The sequence below is a fragment of the Phytophthora cinnamomi genome (assembly GCF_018691715.1).
Source record: "Phytophthora cinnamomi strain GKB4 chromosome Unknown Contig7, whole genome shotgun sequence".
Lineage (NCBI taxonomy): Eukaryota > Oomycota > Peronosporomycetes > Peronosporales > Peronosporaceae > Phytophthora > Phytophthora cinnamomi.
This window is the reverse complement of record NW_027150940.1, coordinates 660,675-673,672: the sequence shown is the minus strand read 5'-3', so window position 1 is coordinate 673,672 and position 12,998 is coordinate 660,675. Positions and strand designations below refer to the sequence as shown.

The 12,998-nt window shown below is 58.8% G+C and overlaps 3 protein-coding genes across 5 annotated transcripts; 2 read left to right on the top strand and 1 right to left on the bottom strand.

The window, feature by feature from the left end:
• Window positions 1–843: 843 nt before the first annotated feature.
• IUM83_11066 (Eukaryotic translation initiation factor 3 subunit) lies at window positions 844–2,934 on the bottom strand (the record flags this gene model as incomplete). The annotated part of the gene is made up of 1 exon (XM_067935608.1): window positions 844–2,934. One exon carries the CDS (start codon window positions 2,932–2,934, stop codon window positions 844–846), a length of 2,091 nt encoding a protein of 696 aa, XP_067798747.1.
• A 574-nt stretch (window positions 2,935–3,508) lies between these two features.
• IUM83_11065 (TKL protein kinase) lies at window positions 3,509–5,581 on the top strand (the record flags this gene model as incomplete). Its single annotated transcript, XM_067935607.1, has 1 exon — window positions 3,509–5,581. The coding sequence occupies one exon, from the start codon at window positions 3,509–3,511 to the stop codon at window positions 5,579–5,581; it is 2,073 nt and encodes a 690-aa protein (XP_067798752.1).
• Window positions 5,582–7,900: 2,319 nt separating this feature from the next.
• IUM83_11064 (TKL protein kinase) lies at window positions 7,901–9,487 on the top strand (the record flags this gene model as incomplete). Of its 3 annotated transcripts, none has more annotated exons than XM_067935606.1 (1): window positions 7,901–9,487. In XM_067935606.1, the coding sequence occupies one exon, from the start codon at window positions 7,901–7,903 to the stop codon at window positions 9,485–9,487; it is 1,587 nt and encodes a 528-aa protein (XP_067798749.1). The 3 variants fall into 3 exon arrangements, with proteins under 3 accessions (XP_067798749.1, XP_067798750.1, XP_067798751.1); XM_067935605.1 differs by having other exon boundaries at window positions 8,015–9,487; XM_067935604.1 differs by having other exon boundaries at window positions 8,252–9,487.
• Window positions 9,488–12,998: the final 3,511 nt, after the last annotated feature.

Below are 12,998 nucleotides of genomic sequence, written 5' to 3'. Positions count from 1 at the left end.
TCTCGCTGCTGTTTCTATGAATTTTTACATCGTCATACAGTATATTATTCAAATCCATTTTTGATTACAGTTAGCCTTCAATATATAGTATATTCTAGCATTGCATGTGGATTGATGTGCTGTTGTTTCGCTTCTTCCGATTCTCAAGCAGGGCTAGGGGTGAACTAGACAAGCACTTCAACGTCATACATTTGGAGCGGACTATAGTTAATTCAGTAGACTACAATAATAGGGTCGTTTTATATGGCGCTGAGTATGCCTATATTTACGCACTGAATTAAGACTGCATACCGCAGACCTGCAGCAAAAAGCGCAGGAGCCCAACCGGGCTCTGCGTCGGTGCAGGTAGAGTCATCCGCGCTGTGTGAGCGCCGCCGGCCGTGAAGGTCAAATTTGCCCGCGCGCGTGCTGGCTGACACCAAAGTTGCATCGGCAAGGCGCATGTGCTCATACCGCGGGCTGCAGTCCGGTGCCGGCGTTTTGAAGCGCGCTTCAACCACCAAGGCGTCTCACAAACATATACCATCGCAGAGCCCAGCTGTGGCACGGCACAGATGGCGCGTAGTCTGCACCGCAACGCGAGGGCAGCGGCAGCGGCAACAGGCCTTGGGCTGCTGGACGATCGGCAAGCCGAAAATCCCTACCGTCGGACATACCCTTCAGCCTTGCGACAAGCTAGCAAAATCCATACTGCAGACGCTAAGTACGACGAGTGTCGAGGCACTGCAGGAAGGCACGCAACAATGAACACAGCAAACCACGCAACGAGTTGCCATCGAGTTGCATCGTTAAATATCCATCTCGTGAGGAGGTGGCTACAGCTACAGCTACGGCGGAGCTGGCCTACTTGCGCATGACCTCCTCCTTGATGTCGAGCACGTCGTCGTACGTGTGACTCTGCACAATGTACTCGCTCTCGTCCTCGCTGTCGTAGCCGTCCAGCAGCGCCACGTACTCGGCGCGGCGCGCCGCCGCGGAGGCCAGGCGCTTCTGCAGCAGCTCCTGGAATTCCTGCTCCTGGCGGGTGCGCTCCGCCTTCTCGGCGGCCAGGCGCTCGCGCTCCTTGAGGCGGTCCATCTGGTCGAAGCGCTTCTCGAACTTCTTGAGGTTCTTCACCACGTTGTTGTACTCCTCGTCCGACAGCAGCGTGCGCGGGCGAGGACGCCACAGGAACTGGTAGAACGCGTCCTTCTTCTCCTCCAGGAGCTGTTTGCCCTGGAACGTCCACAGCGTGTAGCCGTTGTCCATCGTGAACTTGTAGTACGAGTTGTCCAGCGGTTGGCACACGGCCGTCGCCACCACTCGGCCCGACGGGTCCCACTCGACGTGCGTGCACTTAAAATGCTCCTGCACCGTAATGCTCTGCTGCTCCGAGGCGTCCCAGAACTCGAGCTGGCCGTTGATCTCACCCAGGCCGGCGAGCACGATGTTGTTGCCCAGCGGCGACCAGTACAGGTGGCTGCAGGCCTTGTCCTTGAGCGTGTACAGCAGCGTCACCTCCTTGACCGACTTGCTGCCGCCGTCCATGTCGTAGAAGGACACGTTCAGGCGCTGCTGGCCCTCGCCGTGCACGGTGGCGAAGCGCGTGCCCTTGGGCTCCCACGCGAACGCCACGATGTTCTCCTTGACCTCCAGCATCTCGACGGGCACCAGCTGCTCGTGCACGCGGAAGAGCTCGAAGTTCGTGTACATGGTCTTCTTGGACTTGGAGTGGCGCGTGACCTTCACGCACAGGAAGGTGCCGTTCGGGTGCCAGTGCAGCTTGCAGTCGCTGACGTTGAACAGGTTTTTCTGGCGCACCTCGCGGCGCGACGGCAGCTCCACCAGCGACACGCGCGCGGGCACGTTGTTGCCCTCGGGCGCCCAGTAGGCCAGGATGGGGTCGGTGGGCGACCAGAAGAAGTCGTGCACGCCCTCAGCGCGCAGCGACTTCTTCTCGAGCAGCTTCATGGACGGCAGCTCGTAGATGCTGATGACGTCCTTGCCGCGGCGTGCCACGTACTTGTCGTCGGCGCTCCACTTGAACGGGGTCATGAGGCCCTGCACCACCTCGCCCTTGGCGCCTGAGGGCTTGCCGGCGGGGAAGGCGCGCATCATCTTGCTGGTCTTGACGTCCCAGATGATGATGGCCGAGTCCTGCTCCGTCTCGCTCACCGTGATGAGGTAGTTCTCGTTGGGGGAGAACACCGCGAGCTTGACGTTCTTGTGTGCGAAGCGGCCCACCTTCTCGTACTTGTCACCGCCCCAGAGCGCGATGCCCTGCGGGTGGAAGGTGGCCAGGTACGTGCCCTGCGGGGACCAGAGCACGTACTGCGAGCACCACTGCTTGCCGTTCTTCTTCTCGCGGTCGCCGGCGTAGTCCAGCTCGATCTCGCCCTTGTCGCTCCAGAAGAGCTCGGTCTCGGAGCCGTGGCGCAGCACGAACATGTCGCGGCGCGCCGGGTCCGTGAGCCACGTCTTGAGGTTCTTGGGTTCCACGAACTTGTCCACCTTGGGGGCCTTGAACTCGGCGGGCGTCTGCTGGAAGCGCGCGATGTCCTCGTACTTGTTCACGAGCATCGTGTGGCGCTTGTCCAGCGCGAAGTTGTTGATGGTGCGCACGGCGTCGTTGGCGTGCGCCTCCTGCTCGTACTCGACGAAGGCGAAGCCCGTGGTCTTGCCGCCGGCGCCGAAGGGCATGTGGATGTCCACCACGGCGCCCACCTGGCCGAAGATCTTCTTGACCACGTTCAGCAGCTTGCCGTGCTTGCTCTCGTCCACGACGGGCAGGCCGCCCACCACCACGGCCATGCTGTAGTCGTTGCAGAAGTCCGCCTCCTCGTGCGCCTTGCTCGTCACCTCATCCTCCACCTCCTCGTCGCTCAGGTAGTCGGCGTAGTGCTCCGCCTCGCGCTTCAGTTGCGCCAGCTTCTGCTCGAACGTCGTGGGCGCCATCTCTGCCAGACCTGATCAAACACAAGATGATGGAGATCTCGGGGGGGTCACTCCGCTCACGGCCAGTCGTTGCGACCCCTGCACCCGGCATACACTCTTCAAGATAAACTATAGGTTGGAAGCTATAAAAGAGATTGCCTACAAAACATGCTGATTGGTCGGGATGTCGACCAATCAGATCGATTGTAGGATGTCTACGAACTTAACTGTCGAGCCAACGCGAGTCACGGCTAGATTCGCACTCGCCGCAGACCTGTGATTGGCTGAGTACCATCACCTATCAGTAAAATCTTCCTCATAAAAGCGCTAAAGCAGTATCATGCATCAGTACGCTTTTGCGGACGCTGACTTACGCGGCTGGTGCTCACTTGCAAGGTGCGAGTCCGCCGCAACCGTTATGCGCACGAAACGGCGCGAAACGGCGCGATGCCTGACTGTCTGTCCTCTTCTTGCCCCATGCCACGCGCGTTCGGAGTTCGCGCGTTCGGAGCTGCGCATTCGGAGCCGTGCGGAGCTGCCCGTGGGTGTTAGTTACTGCGCACAACTCCAGTAGAACACTCTCTAGCGGCGGCGCATGCAGCACGCTCGCCACCACCGCCGAAGGAAAGCCCCGGGAGGCGCCAAGCAGGTATGTGCGCTGCTGCTGGTGACGACCTCCCAGTGGCACTGCCGAGTCGGCGCGGTCATTGACGTCGCGGCGCAGCTCCACCAGCTGCAGCAGCAGAGCGCAGCCAGTGGGAGCGCCGCAGACGCCGCCGCGCCCCAGATCGTGTTAAGTAACGTGCCGGACTCGCTGCTCGAGCGACTCGAGGAGAAATCGGTCCGATGGGACTCACTCTCCGGATACCTGCAGCGCGCGCTGCTGTGGGATACAGGGCTCGTCATGACCAGCGGCGGCCGGTTGGTGCAGGTGTACACGCCGTGCAACGAGTCTATGGCTGTGGTTTTAACGCCGTTCGACGCGTACAAAGGCAAGGACTGTCCGATGGAGACGTGCGACTCGACTGGGCTGTACTTTGCAGGCTCGACGTGCTCGCTCACAACTGTGTGGAAGGCGGCGCAGTGCGGCATCGCGGCAGTGGAGAAGAACGCAACGGATATTGATAATGCAGTGTCGTCTACGCTGTGGGCTGAAGATGGAGATTTGGCAGGAGTCCCGGACATTCGACTATACAAGCACACAGAAGAAGGAGTCTCGGGTTCCGCTGGCGTTGAAGAAGTCGTTGGCTCGGGGTCTATAGGAGATTACACGATTGAGACCGATGTGCTCTTCACGATCAACCAAGACGCACCATTACCATGCACCACGGAGAGCTGCCCGGCAGACCCGTTCTTCGTCGTTCCGTGCGTACAATTCCACAACCTCGACGAGGAGTCTTTCAACCCCTGGTGTCTTCCTTCTCGGGGCGGCTTCGTTGACCTGTGGCTCCAGAGCGAGATTTCGGGCGAGTCCATGACAGCCAGCAGCTCAGCAGCCTCCACCACGACGCTCTCGACCAATGCATCCACAAGCATTTCGGGCGATACCGTCATCCTTGTGGTGCTTTTCATCCTGCTCGCAGCTGCGGTAGGAACCCTCATAGCGGTGCACGTGAATCGCAAGAAACGAGACGAAGAGAAGAATGCCGCGGCGTCTCCGACCGTTTACGCGAGCGCCACGACAACGCGCTCCAAGCGGAAAACAAACGGCATCACCAGTCCACAGACCAGCCCTTGCAATTCTCTGAACGAATCTCGACGGCGACGGTCGATCCAGTTGGCGACATTCATCGCCGACGCGAAAATTACGTCCAAGCGCATCGCCTACGACTGCCTCACGTTCGACAAGCTGATCGCGCGCGGGGCTAATGGAGAGGTATGGCGGGGCACTTGCGGCTCACAGATAGTGGCCATCAAGCAGCTCCTACCCGAGAAGCGCCACGACGAGGATAACGTAATGTTGTTCGCGAATGAAGTGCGACTCGCGGCGGCTCTCGAGCACCCCAACATTGTCCGGTTCGTCGGGTTATCTTGGAACCGCGTGTGTGACCTGTGCATCGTGTCCGAGTTCATGGAGCAAGGAGATCTGTCCATGCTGATCAACTCGAAGCGCAAGGACGAGTTGACGTGGGACAAGGAGAAGCTGGGGATTGCCACGGACATCGCGGAGGCATTGGCCTATCTGCACGGCCGAATGCCGATCATCATCCACCGCGACCTCAAGTCGCTCAACGTCCTGCTCGACAGCCGGTTGCGCGCCAAACTGAGCGACTTCGGGCTCAGCCGCGAGCGCTCGTCGGACGACACGATGACCAACGGCGTGGGCACGCTGCTCTGGACGGCACCCGAGATCCTGCGCGGCGAGGCCTACAGCGAGAAGGCGGACGTGTACTCGTACGCCATCGTGCTGTCCGAGCTGGACACGTGCCTGCCGCCATTCACGCTCAACGCGGAGGTGAGCGAGCGGCACCTGACCACGATGCAGCTCATGCACCTGGCCACCTCGGGCCAAGTCCAGCCGCAGCTGCGCGCCGACTGCCCCGGCCCGCTGCAGCAGCTCACGGCCGCCTGCGCGTCGTTCGAGCCCAGCCAGCGCCCCAACGCGCTGGAGATCGTCTTCACGCTGCGCAACATCGCCCGCAACATGAGGTTCGACGCTGATAGCTAGCACTGTTCGCAGCGTGTACTGTAGCCATGTCAACCTGTAGCCTCAGCGATGGGCGTAGCGTACACTAAGTATCTTTTGCTTGATTTACCTGACGAAACCTGAATTAGCCATCCCATGCAAGTGTATCTATTTATTCTCAAGTGACCAAAAGCCCTGCCACAGCCGCCGATGCTAGCGCTGGCACCGACTTGTCGATTAGGTTCAAGGTCCCGTCATCGAGCCCATGACGCCGCCGTGACGGCGGCGAGTTAATCTCGCTGGCGCCTCTTCTGAGGCAAGTCTTGCGGTGCTTGCGCTGCGGTAGGAACCTTGAGCGCAACGCTTCAAGGATCGGCGCGCTTCCCGCCAAATGACTGCCGACTGCACTTCGAGCCTCGAAGTTCGAGGCGAGTGTATGTACCTATCCGGATAGTGTCCAGCATTCTGCCGAGTGGAGCGTGCTGCTGCGATGCGTGCCAAGCAAGCAGGCCCGCGCAGCAGGTGAGCGGGGTCCTCGCCAAGCGGACCGCAACGACATCATCCAGGGCGTGCGCAATTTGTGATTTCGAGACGCCATCGCTCCGTTCTATGGCCGAAAGACAAAGATCTCCCCATCCTCTCTATACAAAAGGCAAGTCACGCGAACCCTAATCGTCATCGTTGTCATTTTGAGCGTGGACATCACTGCCCTAAGGGTCTTAGTAAGTCAGAGCAAAGTGATCCCCGCCGCCGTGGAGCGCATTATGCGTGCCGCCCCGAGGCGTTCGCCACCATGTCTGCGCGCTCCTGGCCGTCTACGCGTCGGCCGTGACCTCGCGAGCCGGTCGGTGGTCCCACCTCCCGCCCTCTCGCAATTGAACCTTTACCACATGCGGCTTCGCTTTATGAAGTGACCTGTAAAGTAAGACCCCGCGCTTTAGACAACTGATGGTACTTACGCAGCCATGTCAGTTTGCGCACCAGCAGCAAGGCTTGTCGTCGAGGTTGAACCATCGATCGCCAAGCACATGTCTGCAGGCTCGGAATAAAGCACGAGAATCCTGATTGATCACTACGGTACTGTAGAACCCCATGCTGCCTAGGGCACACAGGTGGCTATACGTCTGGTACGTGGGAAGCGCGGCTGGCATGCACTTTACTCAACGAGAAGAATTGTTGACCTGCCTCGCTTCCAAGCCCGAGTACAAAATCCCGTCTTTGAGTTCCGGCGCTGGAGCTCAATTGATGAGACACCGAGAGAAAACAAGATGTGACACCACCAGTGTATAAACGCAGAGCGCCGATGCGAAGTCTCATGCCCATGCTAGCTAGCTACTCACTACGTTCTCGCCAAGCGGCCATTCCCACCAGAGTCTGCAAGCCGCAACAGCAACTACGCCGCGTCGCCGCGTTGCAGGCTGAATCGCTGCACCTTTTGTCAGTGCGCCGCTCTTACTCTCGAGGTGCGCCCCGTCCAGCCCCAAAAAGCCGGCGGCCGGTCCAAAACAAAGACACCCCCATTCCAAAATTACGACTCTGCCACTCAAGCCAAGTCGCTGTTGCGTCCGGGGCGCTCGAATATTGCGCCACTCCGCAGCAAATCGCATGGTTCCGGTGCGGCGGCGCGGCGCCTTCTTCCTGCTCGCGCGCTACCGGCGGCGGCGGCGCACGCCCCTGCTGTGCCTGTTGTGCCTCCTGCTGCTCGTACGCGACGCGCGCGCCGCCGGGGACCTCGTGGCGCGGCTGTACTACCTCGACTCGGCGGGCAGCTCGGCCGCCAGGCTGTCGCTGAGCTCCGGCGCGCTGCCCAGCGCCGTGCGCTCGCGCCTGTCCAGCTACTCGCTGGCCTGGAGCGACCTGTCGGGCCTCATGCAGCGCGCGCTGCTCTGGGACTCGGGCTTCGTGTTCGCGGCGCCCGTCGGCAGCGCGTCGGCGTCGGACGCGGGCGACGACGTGCAGCTCGTGCAGATTTTCACGGCCTGCAGCCAGGGGATGGGCGACCTGCTGCCGGCGCTGGCGGAGGTCCAGACGCTGCAGGACTCGGCGGACAATAGCAGCAGCAGCAGCGCGTGCGGCGTCGAGAACTGCGGCATTATCGGCCACTTCCTGCCCGCAGACTGCCCCGCGACGCACGTGATCCCGCTCACCAGGTGCGCGGTGTACGCGTCGGCCATGGCCGGCCAGAAGCAGTTTGCAGGGGTCTACTGGGCCGAGGACGGACGCAGCTCAGACGTGCCCGAGCCCGTGCTGAGGAGGCACACGCCCGAGGACACACAGGCCAGCGACGCGCTCTTTGCCGTGCACCTGACGGACGCCAGCTTTACAGGGACAGAGTCGTGCCAGCCGCACACGGAGTTCATCCTGCCGTGTCGAGGCGTGGCGGACGACGTGGACATCAGCAGCAGCAGCGGAAGCACGGCCGGTGGAAGCAACTTTACAGAGATCGACCTGTGCCCGGCCTCGCCCGGCGCGGCGATGAACGCGTGGCTGGAACTCGCGTCGACGCCGTCCGCGGGGACGTTCTCCACGACGGCCATCGTGCTGCTGTCGGTGGCGATGCTGCTGTGTGTAGGGCTGGCCACGTCCGTGTGGTGGCTGAGCCGCTCGCGCGCGTGGCTGCAGGACGCGTACGACCGCGCGATTCTGGAAGGATCCTGGGACGACGGGAGCTGGTCCCCGACCTCGCACTTGCTGGGGGGACCGACCTTAGCGATGGCGGGAGCCACGGACGAGGAACGACTCACGCCCATGGAGGTGTTCTTCGGTGCGAGACCCAGAAGCCGACGCTCCCCAGGAATTCGCGGCACTTCAGCCCTTGTGGCCACCACGCGCGCCGAGATCACGCTATCCAACGACCAGCTGTGCCGCAAAAGCCCTATTCTACGTGGTTTTGTGTCAGACCCTGCCATTGTGACGAAGCGCATTTCGTTTGCACAGCTCCACTTCTTGCGGCTGCTTGCCAAAGGAGGCAGTGGCGAGGTGTGGCTGGGACAATATGAGGCTCGCTACGTGGCGATGAAGTGCTTGTTGCCGACGAAGCGGGAGGACCCGGAGGCGCTGGAGCAGTTTGCAGAGGAGATCAGGATGGCGTCGCTCTTAGCTCACCCGCGCATCGTGGCCTTCTGCGGCGTGGCCTGGCAGTCACTTTTACATCTTTGTGCGGTCACGGAGTACATGCCTCGCGGAGACCTGGAAAGTCTGCTAGCGAACCCGATCGCGCAGAAGGAACTGAGCTGGAACAGGGAGAAGCTGACGCTGAGCAGTGATATTGTGGAGGCGTTGGTGTACCTGCACTCGTTGGTGCCTATCGTGATTCATCGCGACCTCAAATCCAAGAACGTGCTGCTGGATCGCCGGTTACGCGCGAAGTTGAGCGACTTCGGACTGAGCCGTGAGCGCTCAGTGGAAGACACCATGACTAACGGCATTGGCACCATCCTGTGGAGCGCGCCGGAGGTGTTAGAGGGCAAGCGCTACGATGAGAAGAGCGACCTCTTTTCGTTTGGCGTGGTGCTTTCCGAGATCGATACGTGCGCTCTACCTTACGGGTTTAGTCGCCACGCCAAGATGCGCAGCATGCAGATCGTCCATCTCGTGTCGGAGGGCAAACTGCTTCCCACTTTCCGCGATGATTGTCCGCCAGCGATCCGCGCACTAGCCCAGCGGTGTCTAAGCCTGGATCCTGCAGCGCGGCCGACAGCGATGGAGGTTGCGTTCGAACTTCGTTCCTCCATCGCACCGCAATTGCTCAAACAACCAATGCCGACAGTGGCTGACGATGATACTGGCAGTATCATTTCGTCAGCTTCAGCGTCATCTCCAAGTGCAGCGCACATTGACATCGAAGACGGCGACGCTGGGTCGGCACTGCCACCTGCACCTGTACCATTACACTCTAAAGTTATCGCCGTAGATGCCAACACGAAAGAGACTCAGACGGAGTCGTGATCAGTCGACGAAATGCAGTCGCCGAACATTAGGAGCGCGAGCGTTGGCAGCTCGCAGGAAGCCCAATTAATTTATGATAAAGCAAAGCATTGTACAAACCAAACACTGTTGATCCCGCCAGCAATAGCTGGATGAAGTCACATGAAGACCCTGCGAAACGGACACGATCAATTTCTCGATCAGCTTGTGATCGAGCTTTTGACTCATCGACCGTGAGTACGTGTTCCACAATTCCCCAACGCTATGGACACCAGCGGCAACGAGAGTGAAGCAACCACACCCGAGACCGTGCGAAAGAGCCGCTTGATTCGTCGAATTCCGATCCTGGCGCATGTCGTGAAAGAGGGATTTTGCTCCGAAGGTATACTGTTGCGCGCATTGGAGCCCGCGACCTACGTTGATGGCGAATACATCTATTCCCACGGCCAACCAGAACGTGACGTGTTGTTCATCGAGGAAGGCAAAGTATTAATCACTCAACGCCGGCGGTCTCGCGCCATGAGCAATGCGCGACCAGTGGGATTTATTCCGATGGACAGCTCCGGTGGAGTCGTCTTCGCTCGACGCAGTTCGCGGAGGCGCTCCCAGGTTGAAGCCGAGATGGAGATTCAGCTACACAAGCACGAGGAACTCGAGTACTTTGGTGAAGAATCTCTGCTGCAAGGATTGGTGTCGAGAATGCTCAATGCTGTGGCTAGTGGGAATGTGTCGTGTTTTGTGCTTCCAGAGGCAGCATTTGCTAGGCTGCTAGCCCCCGTGCATGAACTAATGCTGCATCGGCATTTGCTGCGAATGCACGGTGTTCTAGCGAAACAGCGAGTATTTCAGCATTTTTCAGCTCGCCAAAGACAATATCTGCTGGATCGCTGCACGCTTGAGCATTATGAAGAAGGAGGGCGGATTATTCAGCAAGGCGACAAGGATGACGATCGATATTTCATATTGGCCGAAGGTGAAGCCGACGTCGTGCTGGATGAACCTCTGAGAGATCCGAGACGCGGTGAACACAATGTAGAGGAACAGGAAGTAGATACGGGTGTGAGAACGTCGATCGTGTGCAGGAAGGCACTTTACCAAGGGTTTGGAGAAATGGGGATCTTATGCCGACCTCGAACCGCTCATGTGCTCGCTGCAGGTAGTGCGATTTGTGTTGCAATTTCACGAAAGGTGTACATTGGAGCTTCTCAGCTGAATGGTGTAAGTGCAGTCGACGCCGATGCTGAAGCACTACTTGCCATGTCACTCATGGAAGAGTGGAATCTCGTAGTCAAAACGCGTAACCTGCACTTGGCGAACCCGTTAGTGTCTCGCCACCTCGAAATGTTCGTCAAAAAGTTCAAGGCGGCCTACATGCAGAAGTTCGAAGGCAAAACACTGTATTTGGACTTGTTGAGAAGAATTAACGCCGAGCCGACACTGGCGGACGAGTTCCCGTTCGTGTCCGATCGCGTGGCTTGGGACCAGCCTGCTTCTTCGCTCAGTATTACGCGCGCGGAAACTCGACGAGTTCTGTCGCTTCCCCCAAACGAGCGCTCTCCCTTTGAGATCAGCTTTATGGCTCGCTTACTAGAGCCTACAGCATTTGTCGACAAGTTCGATCGTCCTGCGCATGTGGATAAGGTCACACTTGCCCGGGGGATTGCTCGCTTTGCCAATTTTCTCACTGTTCAAAAAGACAAGTTCTTGTTTCGGCAGGGCAAGATCGAAAGCCGTGCCTTCCTAATCTTGAGAGGAAACGTTAACATTGTGAACGAGGACGTCAACACGCTTCAACCGGGGCTTGCTCTCAAGCAGTATGATGTACTAGCCACACTTACCGCCGGTGGATCGTTTGGTGAGTTATCACTTGTCACGCGTCTTCAGCGATCAGCCTCAGCCCTGGCGGCATGTGAAGTGGACCTGTTAGTACTGGAGCGCCCACACTTGCAAGCCCTGACGGAACTGATACCTGGCGTATCTGTGCAGCATGCCATGGTTGAGCGCGCAGAATTCCTCGCGACACTGAGCTTTCTTCGCGACAGCGATTTTGCCCAGTGCATCCGAGTGGCACACGACCTCCAGGACCAATTTTACGAGCCTCGACACATATTCCTGCAAGAACCCGTGCACTTGCGTACATTTTACATCGTGAAAAGCGGGGAAGTCGTTGTGTATCTGCGCCGAACTGTACCGGTCGCTGAGGTCACGGTAAATTCTGGAGCAATCGATTCTACTTCGACAAAAGAAGTACTCGTGCGAGTAGCAACCATCGGCCCACAGGAGTTTTTCGGCGTTGCTATTGCAAGCGCAAACATGCTATCAGCCAGCGGTTCGGTAGCGGGAGCAATTGCCTCCACGTCAACAACTGGAGTTGCCACTTCTCCCACCACGAACAATGGTGGTGCCCAACCTTCATCGCCACCTCCGCCGTCCTCTCCAACATCACCTGCTACGACATCATCAACACACGCTAACAACTACGTCGCCGCTACGTTAGCTGCAGTGACTGCCACGAGCGGGCCGGCGTCACCCACTTCAACCAGCATCGATCTCGCCAGAACCGTCTTCATGTGTTCGACCCGCGTACAAATGTTGGAACTCTCAGAACGCGGATGGAGGCGACTGCCATTGTCAAGTCTGCACAGTATCCGCAACTCGCTGCTCGAACGGCACCGCTGGAACCTCGACACAGTGGACAAACAGCAACAACAGGGTAGCCCAGCCTACTTCGTCACGGACAAACCGTGGCAGCCCGTAACCCGTCCAACCACCTCTGGATCTCCGAAAAAGGCGACTGGAGGCGACCTCAAAGACACTCAGACCCGGATACTGGAACTACCTACGACTCAATTGGCTCGACGGATCAAGGACAAGAAGCACCAGCAACAGCAACAAGGCCACAACAATGCCATCTCGCGACTGTTTTCTCCCACCCCACTGTCGCTAGGCAAACCGAGTCACGGGCGTCCGTCCGTCTCCAACATTTGCTTCGAGCGCTCAGCAGCACCTCTATCCAACCGCGGGTCGCCAACCTACGGCTCCAGCCCATCGAAAGCAACCTCGCCTCCGACACAATTCGCGCCCTCAACCTTTGCAGCCTCCCCGACGCGGCAAAGTCGACTGGGAGGCTCTTTCCAGCCCCAACACTCAATTATGCCTTCCTCAGGGACCTCATCGCTGGCATTTTTCAGTCCGTCAAACGCGGTAAACCCACTGACAACCAGCGTGTTGGCTCCGCGACCTCCGTCGACGGTGTCAACTTCAATGTCAAGTCCGAGCCCACGCAGGAGCAGCACGAACGCATACACCCCAGCACAACCTGCGAGTGGGAAAAGCGACTTTAGCGCCATGTGGAAACTGCAGCGCAGACCTTCCACCACGAAACCTTAATTAACGCTATTCAACGCTACAGTATCGCACCGGCAACTACACTTACATGTAGGTCCTCGCACACGAACCGTTGGTGTTGAAGTTGCCATCTTCCCATGCGTCGTATGGTTTGGGAGGTGGTTGAACTTTTCGTGTTGCGGTT